Here is a 17946-nt window from a genome sequence, read left to right as displayed (position 1 = left end):
ACTCTCGTATTCTCCGACGGGTACTTTCCTCTCGTTTGCACTCTCTCTCTCTCTGTGAAACTAAAAACCTTGTCTTAATTTCAGGAGGAAACTGAGTGGGACTCCCGTTCTTCTCCGCTACGTTGCTCGATCAGCTCCCTCGCTTCTTCCTGACTTCTACGGCCGCGATGCCTTTGAATCTTCTCAGGTAAAGTCTCAACCTTTTTATCTACGTCGTATACACCACGAATCTTCTCTCATGTAAAGTCTCTGCCTTTGTTTATTAGATTGATGAGTGGTTAGATTACGCTTCTGTCTTCTCCTCTGGCTCAGAGTTCGAGAATGCTTGCTCTCGCGTTGATAACTACCTTCAGAGTTCCACCTTTCTTGTCGGCTACTCTCTTACCATTGCCGATGTTGCCGTTTGGTCTGCTCTTTCTGGTAAAAGAAATGTTCATTACTGTCTGAACAATGCTCTCATTAGTTACAGACCCAATGTTAGTTTCGATGTGTTGTCTTTTAACACATTTGTTATCATTAGGATCCGGTCCAAGATGGGAGAGTTTGAGGAAATCCAAAAAGTATCAGAACCTCGTTAGATGGTTCAACTCGATATCGCTCGAATACGCCGAGCCTCTCAGCAAGGTAGCAGCGTATACCGTGAAGAAAGTCTCAGGGAAGCCTGTTGCTACTGCATCATCAAAACAAGCAGATGCTAATAATAATGATAAAGGAGGTAAACCTGAAGTGGACTTGCCTGGTGCAGTAATGGGAAAGGTCAGGCTCCGGTTCGCTCCCGAACCGAGCGGTTATCTCCACATCGGACACGCGAAAGCAGCCTTGCTGAACAAGTACTTCGCCGAGAGGTACCGAGGGGAAGTGATCGTGCGTTTCGACGACACTAACCCTGCTAAAGAGAGCAACGAGTTCGTCGACAACCTCGTCAAGGATATCGGTACCTTGGGGATCAAGTATGAGAGAGTGACCTACACTTCTGATTATTTCTCTGAACTCATGAGCATGGCGGAGAAGCTGATGCGTGAGGGGAAGGCTTACGTGGACGACACGCCGAGGGAGCAGATGCAGAAAGAGAGGATGGATGGGATTGATTCCAAGTGTAGGAGCCATAGCGTTGAGGAGAATCTCAACCTATGGAAGGAGATGATTGAAGGAAGTGTGAGAGGCTTGCAGTGCTGCGTCCGTGGCAAGTTAGACATGCAAGATCCTAACAAAGCTATGCGTGACCCTGTTTACTACAGATGCAACCCTATGCCACATCACCGTATTGGGAACAAGTATAAGATATATCCAACGTATGACTTTGCTTGCCCGTTTGTTGATTCTATCGAAGGTATAACGCATGCTCTTAGGTCTAGTGAGTATCACGACCGGAATGCTCAGTACTATAAGGTTCTGGAGGACATGGGGTTGAGGAGGGTTGAGATTTATGAGTTCAGTAGGTTGAATCTTGTTTACACTCTTTTGAGTAAGAGGAAGCTTCTCTGGTTTGTTCAGCAGGGTTTGGTCGGAGGTTGGGATGATCCACGCTTCCCTACGGTCCAAGGCATTGTCCGTAGAGGTTTGAAGATAGAGGCTCTGATTCAGTTCATTCTCGAGCAGGGTGCTTCCAAGAATCTGAACTTGATGGAGTGGGACAAGCTCTGGTCTATTAACAAGAAGATAATCGATCCTGTGTGTCCTAGACATACGGCTGTGGTTGAAGAGAGGAGTGTGCTGTTGACGTTGAGTGATGGTCCTGATGAGCCGTTTGTTCGTTTGATACCGAAGCACAAGAAGTTTGAAGGTGCTGGAGAGAAGGCTACCACGTTCACCAAGAGGATATGGTTGGAAGGAGCTGATGCGAGTGTTATCTCTGTTGGTGAGGAAGTGACTCTGATGGATTGGGGAAATGCTATTGTGAAAGAGGTTACTAAAGACGAGGAGGGTCGTGTCACTGCGTTATCTGGCGTCTTGAATCTCCAAGGATCTGTGAAGACTACAAAGCTGAAGCTCACTTGGCTGCCTGAGATTAATGAGTTGGTCAAGCTTACATTAACAGATTTTGATTACTTAATCACCAAGAAGAAGGTAAGTATCAGTTGATGCCTATTTCTACATTTATTTCTCTCAGAATCACTGATATTGTTTTGTTTGCTGCAAACACAGCTGGAGGAAGATGATGAGGTTGCTACATTTGTGAATCCTTACACGAAGAAGGAAACATTAGCACTTGGTGATTCGAATATGAGGAGTCTGAAGAGTGGAGATGTGATTCAGCTTGAGAGGAAAGGCTATTACAGATGTGATGTTCCTTTTGTGAAACCATCCAAGCCCATTGTCTTATTCTCAATTCCAGATGGAAGGCAACACCAACCATTAACGGCTAAGTGAAAAGAATGAGAACGCACAACAAGAACAAACTCTTTTCATTGATTTTTGTTTTAAAAATGTTTCCAGACTTTAAATCTTTTCTTAATGTTTTACAATTAGAGCTCAAAAAGGAAGACAAAGATTATGTTTATTTCTCTCCTCATTTCTTTGGTTGGTATCTGGCCTTGATTGTCTTAACCTGTTTGGGTTTGATCTTGAACGACTCAACGAGAATGTTGTCAGGAAGAGCTCCAAAGAGAGTTGCCACGAGCGACTGCGTTCCAGGCAACTGGCTATCAAAAGCTGCTAGCACAGAAGCTGGAGCTGATCCAGCAATGTTCTTCTGGAAATGGAGAAGCCCTTTGGGGAAAACGAACATATCTCCTTTGTTGATGTATTTAGCTACGAGTTTTCCAGCGGTTGTCACGAAGCCGACGTAGAGCTGACCTTCTAGGACAAAGATGACCTCGGAGGCACGTGGGTGAACGTGGGGTGGGTTTAGGCCGTTTGGTGCGTAGTCTATGCGGGACATGGAGAGGCCGAGAGTGTTGAGTCCTGGTAGCTTCTCCACGGTGGCTCCGGTTACAATGGCTCCTGTGGAGGAGTTTGCAGCGTTTTTGGCTGTGGCTAAGCCTTGGAAGTAGAAGTCTTCAGGTGTTACTTGTGTTGAGTCCTTGCATGTGTAGCCGTTGACCTTGACAGCTTCATTTGTCAAGATAGAAGAAATGTTATAAAAATTAGGATATTTAAAAAAAAAAACATTAGTAAAAGTTATTTACCATTGGACAAATCAGCAACACAAAAATCTTGAAGCGTGTTGGATTCTGCTACTACGGCCATGGCTGAGACCAACATGGTGACAACAACAACAAGATGGCTAGCTGTAGACGCCATTGTTCTTGTTGTTATTGCTTATCTTCTGAAAAGAGTTTTTGTGATGAATTTATAACAAAAGAATGAATGAATGAATGAATGAATGGAGAAGCTTTAAAATTGGATGTTCTTATAAAATATTGATAGGCTTTTTAGAGGTTTATTTTTAGGCTAACTTTGAAGGAGTGGTTAGGCCTTAATTTAGACAAGATTTGGTTCATTGATTAGTTAATATTTAGAGAGGTTGTGATTAACGTTTATTGGAGAACAAAGACATCTAAGCTTAAACATCTGTTAGAGATCTAAAATAACTTATCTTCCTGGCAATTAACATAAGTTAACATGGAACCTTGCTTTTACATCACATTAAGATTCTGATATTAGTACACAAATACAGACAGAAGCACCTTCACATGAACCATAGGATGCAAATGAAGTACAGACCTGACTGAATTTTCTACCACTGAGAAAAGAGAGACTAACAAGGAAACCGAGATAAGCATAAAAGCAAAAACAAATTCCATGACAGGGATCTTTCTGGAGCTAGTAGGATCCATGAGGTGGCAAAGAAACTTAGGAGCCCCAAAAGTTAAAGGAATCCCATATCTTCGGAAGCCACACCATACACCTAAACAGATAGAAGCATATCATAAGGAAACATTGCAGCTGATATACCTTGTAAAACCTCCACTTAGACGCACCTGAATAGAGAACAGAAAAATAGAATACGGACCTTTCCTGATTTGCAGAGTGCAGCACATTGCGCTCCTGCTTCAGAAGTGGCCTGTATGTACAAAAACGCATCAGTCTCTCAAGAAACAGTTTGAGCATCATTCAAGAAACTAAGTCTTACCGTTTAGCCAGTTCTTGCCTCTTTAACTCCCGGGGATTCCCATCAAAGACATAGCTGTAACAAAAACATTCTGAAGAAAAAGTAATAGTAAAAAGTAAACCACCACAGAGAAAGTAATGTGGAAGAAGAAGAACATTACACAGGCTTGAATTGATTCCAGCTTCGAGAAGACGAATGGTACGATTAAACATCCCTCGTAAACGGCTACATGCACACAAAAAAAACAAACGTAACATTAGAACTCACAAAGAAAGAGAGAGATAGATATAAATGTGGAAACAGAGAAAGAAAGAGTAACCTTAGTGACTTCACCAGCTTCATTGGTGAGCATTTCAGTCCCAGCTCTCTGTTCACTCAAAAGAGGTCATCAAGCTGTTTACGTCCATGGGCTTTAGTCCTCAGTTTATTTTATGATAATTTAGCCCAACTAATAAGACATACTAAAACCCCTCACCAGTAACATCTTTGATTACTTCAGACTCAAGCAAAACAATGCTATTATTATGTTTGAAATTTTAAAGAACAACGTTGATAAACGGCGTTACATGATTACCAATTCCGTAATTACCGGCCATGATTAAAACCATTAAGACAGATTGATTAGGTTTGTGTTTAAAGCTATTAATTGAGTAAATTAGTGAGTATACTTATACTATATGTTTGTATGGTTTCTGTTTTGTTTAATGATGTGTGTTACAAGTATGAATCAACATCTAGTAAAAAAAAGATAGTTTCCGTGTCTTCATTAGGATTACTAATCATATAACTTTATATTAGGATAATCAACTAATTAAGAAAAACTAAGGTGTACTGAGATTCCAAACGTGAATCCAGCCTTGAAATCTTTTCTTCTTTTCGTTCTTTTTTCTTAAAACAGTCTTCTTCACACTCACTTCTCCACTGCTCTGTCCTGTCTCTTTCTTATTAAAAGCTGAAACAGAGTTTGATTCTTTCAGTACAACACATGCAAGTTCTTGCCTTTTGTCTGAAATCCTTTTAAAGTCTCTTCCTTTTTTCCCCACTCTTAAGCGTTTCTTACTCTAAGAAAGAACAGAGTAAGAGACAATGAGGAAGCTTTTCTTGTTGAGTTTTGTGGTCACAGTACTGATTCTTGTTACTGAGGCAAATGGGTATTTGGAGTTCAATGTCACAGAGTCTGATCACATTGAGGAGGTAGAGTATGGTTTCTCCAAATCTATCTCCAGTTTCAACCCATTGATGGTCGGCCTCACACTTATCAGAGGAGCTGATGCCAAAGAAGCTGGTACTTCTTACTTCCTCTCTCTCTCTCTCTCTCTCTCTCTCTCTCTCTCTCTCTCTCTCTCTCTCTCTCTCTCTCTCTCTGCTTTACTTCCGTTCATTTACACAAAATGGTTTTGCTGAATGTCTAAGATGGTTAGTTGCATTTTACAGTAAGTTGCTTTCTGGTTTTGCAAAAATGGTTTTGCATTACATCAAATATTATATCCTAGAAACAGAACAGTGTTTGGAATCTATATGTGATCTTGTTTGAATCTTTGATTATAGTTTGTTTGGATGGAACATTGCCTGGATATCATTTACACCGTGGACATGGATCAGGAGCCAATAGCTGGTTAATTCAATTAGAGGTTAGCAAAAAAAAAGAGTTCTATAGAGATCATACATTTTCATTTTTTAAATGTGTGTTGAATTGTTGATATTGAAAAAATGTGGGAAAAGGGAGGAGGATGGTGTGACAATATTAGGAACTGTGTATACCGAAAGAAAAGTAGTCGTGGATCCTCTAACTATATGGAGAAACAGATTCAGTTTACAGGCATACTTAGCAATAAAGCTCAAGAAAATCCAGGTTCTTTGTCTTCATGCTTTCTATAATCAGTAAAGATCTTGAAGAAACAACTATACTATTTTAACTTCTTTTGGTAATATTTCATTCAGATTTTTTCAACTGGAATAGAGTTAAGCTTCGTTACTGTGATGGTGGTTCCTTCAGTGGTGATAGTCAGAACAAGGTTGAGCTTTGTCTTAGAGATCATACATTTCATTCTCTTTAGGGCAAATGTTCAAAATAGCACTTTCTTTTAATTTATCCGAAAATAGCACCTAAAGGTGCATATTCCCAAAATAGCACTCATTTGACAAGGCTTGCTTAGTTTGTTTTTTCTTGAGCTTCAAGGCTTGCTCAGTTTGTTTTTTCTTTTTCTTTCTCCCAACGGTTTGGGACTTTACTTTTGTCCGGGCCTACTGGTTTCCACCTTGTTTGTTTCTGTTTTTTGTTTCTTTCGGCACATTTTGGCCACAACATTTGGGAAGTTCCCAACTTGAATTATTCAATGACAAAAAAAAAAAACTCTAACTCCTAAACTCTAATCAATAAACCATGAACTCTAATATAACTAAATGCTCTTTCGAGAAATTTGTGTGTGCTAATTTTGTCAAAAACATGAATTTAATGCTATTTGAGATATTTTTTCTCTGTTTTAAAATGTAAATCTTTTCAGGCTGCAGGGCTTCAGTTTAGAGGAGAGAGGATATGGAGAGTAGCAATGGATGATTTGAAGGCAAAGGGAATGCAAAATGCCAAACAGGTATATATGTTCACTTTTGTCCTTCCTTTGCTTTATAGTCTTTGTCTTTACATTGTTCTTAACTTGCTTAATACTCTTCAGGCACTTCTATCTGGATGCTCTGCAGGTGGTCTAGCAGTGATTTTACGCTGTGATGAATTCAGTAACTTGTTTTCAGGAACTACCAAAGTCAAGTGCTTAAGCGATGCAGGCTTCTTCTTGGACACGTAAGTTACTTCTTCTCAAAGTCAGCTGCGTATCTGTTACTGAACCGTTTGTATTTCCATGATTAAAGGCCTGATGTGTCCGGTGGCCACACCATTAGGAATCTATATAACGGCGTAGTGCAGTTGCAGGTGTGTTGTTCTTACCTCATCTTCATATTAGAAACTTCATAAAATGATGTTTACTTTAATAAAGTAATGAATCTTGCAGGGAGTGAGGAACAATCTGCCACATATGTGCACAGACCATCTCAACCCAACTTCTGTAAGCTCTTATTACTTCTCTGTTGTATATAAAGCTCAAAAGCTAACATGTTTTATCTCTTGGTGACAGTGTTTCTTCCCTCAAAACTTGATCAGTGAGATGAAAACCCCTCTATTTATAGTCAATGCAGCTTATGATATTTGGCAGGTGACATTTCTTGTTCTTCATGTGAAAGTAACCATTTATGTATGTGTGTGTGTGTTTTAATTTTGACTGATTTGTTTTAACAGATTCAAAGCAGTCTTGCTCCACCAAGTGCAGATCCTAGTGGTTACTGGCATGAGTGCAGATTAAACCATGGAAGATGCACTCCAGCACAGATACTGTTCTTGCAAGGTCGAACCATCATCTGAAAATTTCCCAACTTACTTTTAAAATGAAATGACACGACCTCTCACCACTCTTAGTTATGTATTTTTTTTTCTTTAAACAGGGTTTAGAGATCAGATGCTGAGAGCTGTGAGTGGATTCTCAAATTCAAAAAAGAACGGTTTGTTTATAAACTCATGTTTTGCTCATTGCCAAACCGAAAAGCAAGACACTTGGTTCGCTGATGATTCTCCTGTTATCAACAAGAAGGTAAAAAGCACTTCCTGTGCATTTTGCCTTGTGAAGTTATGCGTTTACGTTTACATTTCTCAAGTCATTTATTCTTTGTTGAAACTGAGGTTAGGCGGTGGCGGTAGCGGTTGGAGATTGGTATTTTGATAGAGCAGAAGTGAAGCTAATAGATTGTCCATACCCGTGTGATAGGAGCTGCCACAATCTTGTCTTCAGATGAATGAAATGAATGATCTTCTCATACTTTCTTTTCCTTTCATATCTTAGTGATCCTTTTGTATTCATTTACTTCAATGGTTCTGTTTCCGATTCTGAATAATATACTGAAAAATATATTTTCTGACCACATTTAACATTTGCTTGAGCTTGAAGGCAAGTCTGAAAATGCTTTAAAAAGAAAAGAGGCTAGCCCCAAACTCAAGTTTCTAAACTAGTGGTGTGTATTATTGTCACCCATTCAAATACAAGTTCATGAATGTGTTTGAGAATTGTCAAGACTGGTCTAAATAAATCAAGCAATCCAAGTCCAGAATAGTTTAAGTATTTGACTAAAATCCAAGTTCAGTTATTTCAGCCAGTTTCTTTTTTATTCGTCTCTACAATTCTCAAACACATTCCTGAAATTGTATATGAAATCTAGTGTTTTTAGCTATTTTAACCGTTTTTTATATCATGTTTTAGCTCTTTCAGTTGGCATTTTGAATCTCTAAGAGTTTGCATCATATTTTAATGGAAAACAGGTTTAGGAGTACTTAAATATATAGAATGGTTTAGAACTCAAAACTGAACAAAGAAAGGGGTATGGCGACTTGGAGAAAAAACAGAAGGCACAGCAGTTTGTATAGTAGCCAAACCGCGGCCGCTATGACAAGGCCACCATAGTGGTCTGCACAGCGGCCAAACCCAACCGCTATGACGATAGTACATATTACTAGTTAAGAAGCTTGATTTTAAGACTAGCCTCTTTGTTCAAGTGATTTAACTAAAAAATCGATGAGCTTTAAAATGGACAGTACACTATTCTTTAAACGTATTTTTTTTTTGCTAAATTGTAAATATCATTTCAAAATGAAAATTGAGGTTTTACAAGATGTGATTAACAACAAGAAAACCTAAGATTTGTTTCCACGGCAAAAAAGAGAAAAAACATGGAAACAAAAGACAATCATACTTAAGCCGTTCAGCGTGAGCGAACAGGACCAAAGTAATGATACAATCTTGAGAAGTCCGAGTGAGAAGTCGAGCCGAGAGAAGATTAAAAGGAGAGGACCGAAGACTAGGGATCGAGAAAGCGCAACACTTCACTAGAAGCTGATTCATCAATGCTGCCTGAACAATTTGACATTTCTCAAGAGCAAACACAAGCCCGCTCAAGGACTGCCCTCAAGGTCTGAGCTGGGACACGGTCTAAGCCAAGATCTGACGAAAGACAGGACAACACTAAACCACAGGAGCTTAATAGCGCTCAACTTACTCAACCGCGCTCGTCCTCTAAGCCGGTGAAGCGAAGGGGCAGCATCACCACTCCCGAGCCTTACTACCTCCTCTAGGAGCAAAGCGAACCCCCAACACCAAGTAAACGAAGAGCCTCCACCTCCACTACCAAAATCAGCTGAACCTACAAACAACCCAGACCAACAAGCAGCACCAAATCTGACACAAAGGAGGGGCGAGGAGCTAATTAAAGCTACACTCAATGGCAAGCACCTAAGCTTTACCCATGGAGAGACGAACAGGCCGTCACTAACCCTGAGTCTGCAGCCCCGAGACCACAAGCTCGTGGTGAAGCACATCCCGAGTAACCCTTGACAGATGAGACCAATTTCTCAGCGACATTTAGATCCTAACCGTTAGGGTTTTGCGGTGGTCGTGAGAGGCGGCGCAAGATCCGGCGAGGAGAGGCTTCGAAGATACCGGACCGTCGCTAGAAGACCAGCATCTGAGCTCTCTCAGCGCGGTGAGTCCGCCAACCGAAACGGCGGAGCGTACCAACCAAGACCAGAAACAGAGCGCTGATTCACTGACCTGACCCATGACGGGGAAGGAGATGGACTTACGGGAGCGATTGGTGGCCCTCTCACAACGCCAAGAGGCGCCGGAGAGGCGACTGGAAGACGACGGCGGCGGCTCGAGATTAAGGGTTTGAGAGAGAATATGATAGGGCGCGTGGGTGGCACGCCCGTGATAAATGATAAATTTGTTTTAAACGTATTTTAGGTGACATAACCAGGTAACACTCATTTGAGAAAGAAAAAAGAAACTGGTCAGACTCAAGTCAGTGAGACGAGGTGTCGAAAGCCAACACGGGGCCATACACATTTGAAAAATTCAACTGGATCATTGTTTTAGCAGAAAATGTTACACGAGAACAGTAATTTCACGTTTTAAATAATAGGTTCCCATGGCCATGATTGGTTGATAGTGGAGCTTTATAATATTGCCTCGAGACCGCTACATCGTTGTCTTCATCAATAAGCTAGGCCTTTTGTTTACGTTATCGTTATGGCCATTAAAACGACAACCATCGTTTTAGAAAAATCTGATACAAAAATACTCTATACATATTTATAAAAGGGGAAATTTTACTTTTATAAAATGCTTTTTAAAAGAAAAAATTCTAAAGACACGTTGAGAAACTTAAAAACAGCAATGATCCAATATTCATTTAATTTGATTTTAAAGTGCTTTGTATTAAAATGACAAAAGTTGTTTAATTTTTTTTTATGTTTTAGCATTATAAAACCTGTGATTTTTAATATATTTTGAATTTTATTTTGTTAGAAAAATATAATTACTAAATTTAATAAACTTGTAGTTTTAAATGTTATAGTCAAGATTCTTGATTAACAATATGTCAATATATATGTGTGTACATATCATAATTTTAAAGATAATTTATTATTTAAAATTATAATTAATTTTCTAATTCACCCTAAAACGCTTAACATTTAATTAATTTCAAAATCATTTAAAATATTAGACATGTATATACCCTTTAGTATACATATAGTGATATTTTGTGATTGTAATATAGAAATGAAAGTTATGATTGAAGTAGGACCTCAATTATTTTGGCTCACATGCAAATTATAAGGTGTAAACATAAAAAAAAAATACTTCCTGTCTTGAGAATGCAAACGATCAACTCATACACGTTTGCTTTTGAAAATTCTAGCGATGCTTTGTATTTATCTTCTCACGGGTCGGCCCGCCCTACGGGCGGGATAGGGGTGGGCGTTCGGATATCCGTTCGGGTTCGGATCGGGTATTTCGGATTTTCGGGTATTGCGGTATAGGAGTATAAAACCCGTTCGGGTATTTCTGTACTTCGGGTCGGGTTCGGGTATTTTTAGTTCGGATTCGGTTATTTCGGGTCGGGTTTTCGGATATTAGATTTTGCAAAAAAAAATTAACTTTTTCATTTCTCAAGTTTTTTTCTTTTAAAAAATATAAATTTTACTTAACTGATATTTTATTTTTAATACATTGAATGATTTGAAGATAAAATCTTAAAAATAAAATACACTAATTTGATTATTGTTTTAAAATTTTAGCTGTAGCTTTTGTTAATGCATGAAACTAAAATTTGGACATGCATTTTAAGCATTTTAAGTGAGCAAAAAATCACTTTTCTTGCAATTATATGTATATTATCTAATTTTAAACCATATGTATAATTAATATAAGTATTTTGAATAAAATTAGAGAAGTAAACTATGAATATATGGTTAATAGTACATAAGTTCGGTTATTTTCGGATATCCATTCGGGTTCGGGTATTACCCGTTCGGGTTCGGATATCCAATCTCTCATAATTCAATACCCGTTCGGGTATTTTGCTACTTCGGTTTGGATTTCGGTTCGGGTTTTTTGGGTCGGGTTCGGGTGCCACTTCGGGTATCGGGCAAAGTGCCCACCCCTAGGGCGGGATGTGAACTATAAAATAATTTCAACGGCTAATATACAAATTAAAAACATTAAGATCTGGATACTGAAATTTTAGGCATGTATATCCGGATCCGGACCAGTTATATATTTTTAAAATATTTAAACATAATTATATCTATATATGTATACTATAAATATTTAGTTTAAAATGTCTATTTTTATTTTGTTTAACATTTAATATATACTTATTTTAATGTGATGTGTTCTAATTTTTATTTGATGTATATGTTGTGAGACCATACTATTATAATTATTATTTATATTTTTTGTTGTGGGTTTTTAGTTTGATGAAAACATAATTTTATTACAATTGACCAATTTTCCTATACAGTATAGTTTTATTTTAGAAATGAGAATATCCAAATATGTTTTATTTGTTTATTTATATTTGATCTAACTTGTATTGTCAATGTTTTTCCCTTTTATATCATCTATATCATTCACAATGTGTAATTATAAAGATTTATACATCATATAAGTTTTTTTATTCTACTTCATCTATTCCTATTCTTAGAAGAAATAAGATTAATCTTCTATGTCATTTGATTGGATTTTGTAAGTTATTCTATAACAGTGATTTATATTTATATTAAAGTTTATTAATATTTTTAAAAGCATTAATACATATAGAACTTATAGAAATTTCATTTGCGAAAACATAGTTAAAATATAATATATATTTTTAAATTACTTTTGTTTGTATTTATAATCATACATTTGCAAGTTAAACTATAACTATAAAATAAATAATTATATTTCACAAACGGATTATGAACCTCACAAAATTTGGAGTATTTTAAAGCTGGAAAAGAAAAAGAAAAATTGGAGTATCTTATATATTTGATAATATATCCAAGGTTTGAAAATACCCATAAGCGTATAGACATTGTATAGTCAGAAAACTTGAAGTTGTGGTTGCTCCGGGTAATGCCAATGGTCGCTGGCCTCACCTGCTCGCCGACGAATAGCTTGCTAACCCCACAAGACGCTGCCTTTTTCAGAGAGATGAAGAGATCGCGATCTCCGGAAGATTATAGATTTTGCCGGAAACGACGCATCGAAGGTTTATATATATAAGGATCTAGCAGACGAAGAGCGCAAATAGGTTGATTCGTAGTGGGATGGAGAATAAAGACAATTTAAGATTAAACCACAAACACCATTACAGAATCTAGAAAGTCTCAGGGCCAAATGAAAACAGACGAAGAACACGAAGGAGAACATCTGTTTAGGGATTCCGTAGAACAGTGTCGATGGACCTAGTGCCGAAGAGCATTTTATTTGCGCTGGACGAAGTCCACTGCGAAGCCCATTTCGAGAGAACAAAGTTTAAGTGATACGGTGCATATCAGATGTGTCAACTCGTGAGACTTCTAATTTATGACGTGGACGCTGATGTGTCAGCAGGAGAGATTCAACTCTTTTTTATATATATAGATTCAAAAATCAGTCACTGGAGGAAATATTAAGTTTATTATAATTTTTGGCTTTGTATAACATATGCTCGTCTCTTTTCATATAAGAAAAATATATAAAATATTGTAAATGATAATTTCCGTGCAAGATCACTGAATTCTTACTAAAATATCAAAGAAAAAATAGAAATACATCAATAATTTTTCACAAAAAATTATTGATTCATTGATGGCAAAATCATTAATAAATTGGAATTAAAAGATAGCATCAAAATTTTGAATAGTTTATAGAGTGGGACCGAAAATACAGGTATTTCTTATCAACTAATCATAGAAAGGGAAGCCATGCATATATACACATCAACAAGCCTATCTAATAATAGCCGACAATATATGCAATTTACTTTCATCTCTTCTTTTGATTTTGGCTTACAAAAAACTATATAATTGCTCACATGTGTCACATCTTTTGGGTCGATATTCACATATCCAATAATAAGTCCATGATCATGACCATCATATTCATTAAAGGCTAAAAGCATGTTAAAATTCCCATCGTTGTTCATATTTACATTATAATCTTACAATTTAAATTTGGTTAGAGTATTTTTCCTTAACTAATAATAAATCTCAAATCACTACAAGAAAACACGCAGATTCTGAGGGAAATACCGAGGGAAAATGAGTTCCTCGGAAATTTCGGACAGAATATCGAGGAAATACCGAGGAAACCAAGAAATGGGGTTTCCTCGAAATTTCCTCACTATTTTTTGAGGAAATTTCGAGGAACACCAACTTCCTCTGTAATTTTCGAGGGGATACCGAGGAAACCAGGGTCGTCGGAAAAAATCGACGGATATTTCTAATATTTCGACGACATCTTGTAGCCGTTAGAGAGCCGTTGGGAGAGCCGTTGGGGGATTTAAACAATTTCGAGGAAATTTCGAGGAAATGTCTGTTTCCCTCGAAATTTCCTCGATATTTCCTCAGTATGCCGGGAGGATTTCTTCTATAAATACAGCCACCCCTCTTCCTCTTCATTCACTCCATTTCTTTTCTTCTTCTCTCCTAGTCTCACGAATTTGATTCCAAAAAAATATGTCTTCTTCAAATTATTTTCGTTCTTGGATGGATCGACCTCATTTGGATCCGGACACGAGATTGCTTACGGAAGAATACAATCAAGGTATAATCGAGTTCATGAGGGTAGCTCGCAAACAACCGGAAGCAGAAACAGGTAAGTTAAGATGTCCTTGCTCTAATTGTAAAAATAGAAAAGTTATTAAAGAGTGGGATGTTTGGACTCATCTATTATTGAGTGGGTTTACACGAAGTTACAAAATTTGGTATCATCATGGGGAAACTGATTATGAACTTGGTAGTACTAGCGAACCTCAGCCGGCGGTTAGATTAGAAGAACCAATTAGGGCGGATGTAGATTATGGTGTAGGTACTGAGCAGATGATAAATGATCATTTTAGAAGGGAAGATTTACCCAATGCAGAAGCTAGGAGATTTTATGAAATGTTGGATGCTGGAAAGCAACCATTGTACGAAGGTTGCAGAGATGGTCATTCAGCTTTATCATCTGCTATGAGACTGATGGGCATTAAAACAGATTATAACTTGGCTGAAGACTGTATGGATGCGATAGCTAATTTTGTTAAAGGTATTCTACCTGAGGATAATGTAGCTCCAGGTTCATACTACGAGGTTCAAAAACTCGTAGCTGGGGTTGGTTTATCTTATCAGGTAATAGATGTATGCAGCGATAACTGCATGATTTATTGGAGGGCGGATGATCAGCGGACTACATGCAAATTTTGTGGGAAGCCTCGTTATAAAGATACTAGTGGAAGAGTTCCAGTGCCATATAAAAGGATGTGGTATTTGCCTTTGACGGAAAGGTTGCAGAGGTTGTATCTTTCAGAACGCACAGCGCAACGAATGAGATGGCATGCGGAGCACTCAACAGATGGTGAGATTAGACATCCTTCAGATGCAAAAGCGTGGAAACATTTCCAATCAAAGTATCCCGACTTTGCGTATGAGAGAAGAAATGTCTACCTTGGATTATGTACTGATGGTTTCAGCCCGTATGGGAAGAGTGGAAGACAATATTCTCTATGGCCAGTCATTGTTACACCATACAACTTACCCCCAAACTTATGCTTGCGACGAGAGTTTTTGTTTCTCTCCATTCTCGTTCCCGGACCAGAGCATCCTAAGAGATCACTTGATGTGTTTCTTCGGCCACTAATATATGAGTTGCAACAACTATGGGCTCAAGGTGCTGAAACATACGATATTTCGTGTAAAGAAAACTTTCAAATGCGGGCAGTACTAATGTGGACAATAAGTGATTTTCCAGCATATGGTATGTTATCTGGATGGACAACGCATGGAAGGCTATCATGTCCATATTGTCAAGATAACACTGATGCTTTCCAACTAAAACACGGAAGGAAAACGTGTTGGTTTGACTGTCACAGGAGATTCCTACCACCTGATCATCCATATCGTAGGAGTAGGAATTTGTTTACTAAGAACAAGAAGGTGTTTGACAGTCCACCTGCGGAAATTAGTGGGCAAAGTTTGAAGACACAACTAAGAGATTTTGGTGCAGAAAGGACGCCAGACATCGGTGGACATGCGCGTTTTCCGGTAGATGCTGTTGGAAACCTACATAACTGGCACAAAAAAGTATATTCTGGGATCTGCCATACTGGGAGGATCATTTGCTAAGGCATAATTTAGATGTCATGCATATTGAGAAGAACTTTTTTGACAACCTCATGAACACGATCCTTAACGTTCAAGGTAAAACAAAGGATAATTTGAAGTCAAGACTGGATTTAGTTGATATATGTGATCGTTCAGAACTTCATGTTGATGGGAATGGTAGGGCTCCTTTTCCCATATACCGACTTGATGCAGAGGGAAAAAATGCGTTCTTCGATTGGATTTCAAACGATGTGGAGTTTCCAGACGGTTATGCATCTAATTTGCGTAACTGTATCGACAGAAAGGAAGGAAAGTTTATTGGTTTAAAAAGTCACGATTGTCATGTGTTGATGCAGCGCTTACTTCCGTTTGCTTTCAAGGAACTATTACCACGAAATGTTCATGAAGCAATAGCAGGGATAAGTGCTTTCTTCCGCGATTTATGCGCCAGATCAGTGACTCTTGAAGGTATTGAAAATCTGAAGACTAACATAGCCGTGATAGTGCAACCTTGAGAAGATATTTTCTCCCTCATTTTTTGATGTTATGGAGCATCTTGTTATTCACCTGGCAAGAGAATTGGAACTTGGTGGTCCTGTGCAGTATAGATGGATGTATCTGTATGAGCGGTATATGTTTCATTTGAAGAAGATGGTGAAAAATCTAAGTAGGGTGGAAGGTTTTATAGTCGCACAGATGATCAATGAAGAAATTTCAAACTTTGCTGAGTACTACTTTCCAGCAGAAGTTCAGACCAAAAACAGAAGACCTGCACGGCATGATGATAGAGGCGAACGGGCAACATACCATGTTACGGTTCCTGACATTTTCACAGATGTTGGACGACTTAGCGGAAAATCAAAGGACCGTCGACTTACTGAGCAGGAGCGCAGTCATTTGCAAACATATTTGCTCACCAACTGCGAAGATGTTCTTCAATATGAGAGGTAAGTTTATTATCTTACAAAATTTTAACAAATTAACATTTATATCTTAATTAATTACATTTTTTGTCTTCACAGGATTTTCATGGCAGAAAAGCGGTTCGAATATAGATACGCTACAGAGGCAGAACTAGAAGAAATGAAGCAAAAAGAATTTGATGGATGGATGTTTACTTATGTGAGTGCCTTAAACAAATTAAAAAATCATTTATCACATATTTATAGAAATTTAAAAAATATTTATCACATATTTATACTCATATATATGTGCTATTAATAGGTGTCTGCTGGTTTGGCCAGAGGTGAAACATTTGACGATTGGATACGCGAGATGGTGGTTGGACCAAACTATGTTGTGAAGTCATATCCGAGATTTTGTACTCGAGGATATGCATTCACAACTGAAAAGACGAAACGTTCGCGTACGACCTATGATGCTGGCGTTTGTTCTGCATCGGGAGATGATGTATACTACGGACACATACATGAGATTTTGGAAATCAAGTATTTAGGCCTGCTTGGATTGCGCTGTACTGTTTTCTATTGTGATTGGCACGACATCACTCCAGATCGAGGTGTGAGAACAGATGCATTTGGTGTTACATCAGTTAATTCGAGACGAAAGCTGCAATATTATGATCCTTTCATTCTTGCTTTTCGGGCCGATCAGGTAAGTTATTGGTCATCATGTGTAATAATTTAAACTTGTACTAAAAAATTTACACTTTCTTTTTCAGTCGGTTCCAAAGAAGAAGGGCCGTTTGTTCGGTTTGGCTCGTCGGTCTCCCTCGGTTCCGTCTGCTTCTGCACCACCACCGTCCTATGTTGATCAAGAAGTCCTTCTGAGCCAGATGAGGGACAAGGATGCTCGCATATCTGCGCTGGAGTCCATGGTGGCGAGTCAAGAGGCGGGCTGGGAGGCACAGAGGAAGCTGAACGAGCAAATGATGGCGATGATGAGGAGCATGAACCCGAACGCCAACGTCGACTTCCCGAACATGCCAGACCCGGACTTCCAAACCCCGTAGTTTAATTTATTTCAAAAACTCTAAATGTTTTCTTTTCGTTTGTATGACTTTGAATTTTAAATAATATGTTTTTAATTTAAATTTTAATTTTATATTTACGAATTTAAATTTTAAAAATATTATTTTAAAAAAAAAAATTTTTTTTTAAAAATTTAATTTTCGGAATATTCCGAGGAACAGATGTCCTCGGTATATACCGAGGGAAGCGTTCCT

General features: G+C 38.1%; 4 protein-coding genes and 1 long non-coding RNA gene across 5 annotated transcripts; 3 read left to right on the top strand and 2 right to left on the bottom strand.

Moving 5' to 3' along the window:
- Nucleotides 1-2503, top strand: LOC130500269 (glutamate--tRNA ligase, cytoplasmic-like; the record flags this gene model as incomplete). Its single annotated transcript, XM_056995079.1, is given in 5 exon segments — nt 1-20; nt 85-187; nt 267-420; nt 521-2067; nt 2146-2503. Coding segments are annotated over 5 exon segments (2049 nt in total), but the record flags the coding sequence as incomplete, so codon positions are not given.
- Nucleotides 2393-3316, bottom strand: LOC108827906 (probable germin-like protein subfamily 2 member 5). Its single transcript, XM_018601418.2, has 2 exons — nt 3129-3316; nt 2393-3051 (listed from the first exon to the last, which is right to left on the bottom strand). Exons 1-2 carry the CDS (start codon nt 3241-3243, stop codon nt 2510-2512), a joined length of 657 nt encoding a protein of 218 aa, XP_018456920.1. The 5' UTR covers nt 3244-3316; the 3' UTR covers nt 2393-2509.
- A 255-nt stretch (nt 3317-3571) lies between these two features.
- On the bottom strand, nt 3572-4521 carry LOC130499837 (uncharacterized). The gene is made up of 3 exons (XR_008938700.1): nt 4076-4521; nt 3956-4006; nt 3572-3850 (listed from the first exon to the last, which is right to left on the bottom strand). It is a non-coding gene; the product is annotated as an uncharacterized LOC130499837 (long non-coding RNA).
- Nucleotides 4522-4786: 265 nt separating this feature from the next.
- LOC108837472 (pectin acetylesterase 10-like) lies at nt 4787-8029 on the top strand. Its single transcript, XM_056994063.1, has 12 exons — nt 4787-5339; nt 5603-5685; nt 5777-5906; nt 5996-6069; nt 6559-6645; nt 6727-6851; nt 6920-6980; nt 7060-7113; nt 7183-7260; nt 7344-7449; nt 7547-7692; nt 7787-8029. The coding sequence occupies exons 1-12, from the start codon at nt 5141-5143 to the stop codon at nt 7892-7894; spliced, it is 1251 nt and encodes a 416-aa protein (XP_056850043.1). The 5' UTR covers nt 4787-5140; the 3' UTR covers nt 7895-8029.
- Nucleotides 8030-16457: 8428 nt separating this feature from the next.
- On the top strand, nt 16458-17286 carry LOC130500224 (uncharacterized). The gene is made up of 3 exons (XM_056994986.1): nt 16458-16708; nt 16784-16883; nt 17275-17286. Exons 1-3 carry the CDS (start codon nt 16458-16460, stop codon nt 17284-17286), a joined length of 363 nt encoding a protein of 120 aa, XP_056850966.1.
- The last annotated feature ends 660 nt before the right edge of the window (nt 17287-17946 follow it).

This window comes from Raphanus sativus, chromosome 9 (genome assembly GCF_000801105.2).
Source record: "Raphanus sativus cultivar WK10039 chromosome 9, ASM80110v3, whole genome shotgun sequence".
In the NCBI taxonomy this organism is placed as follows: Eukaryota; Viridiplantae; Streptophyta; class Magnoliopsida; order Brassicales; family Brassicaceae; genus Raphanus; species Raphanus sativus.
The sequence above is the reverse complement of the archived record's forward strand: the minus strand, read 5'-3'. Positions and strand labels throughout refer to the sequence as shown.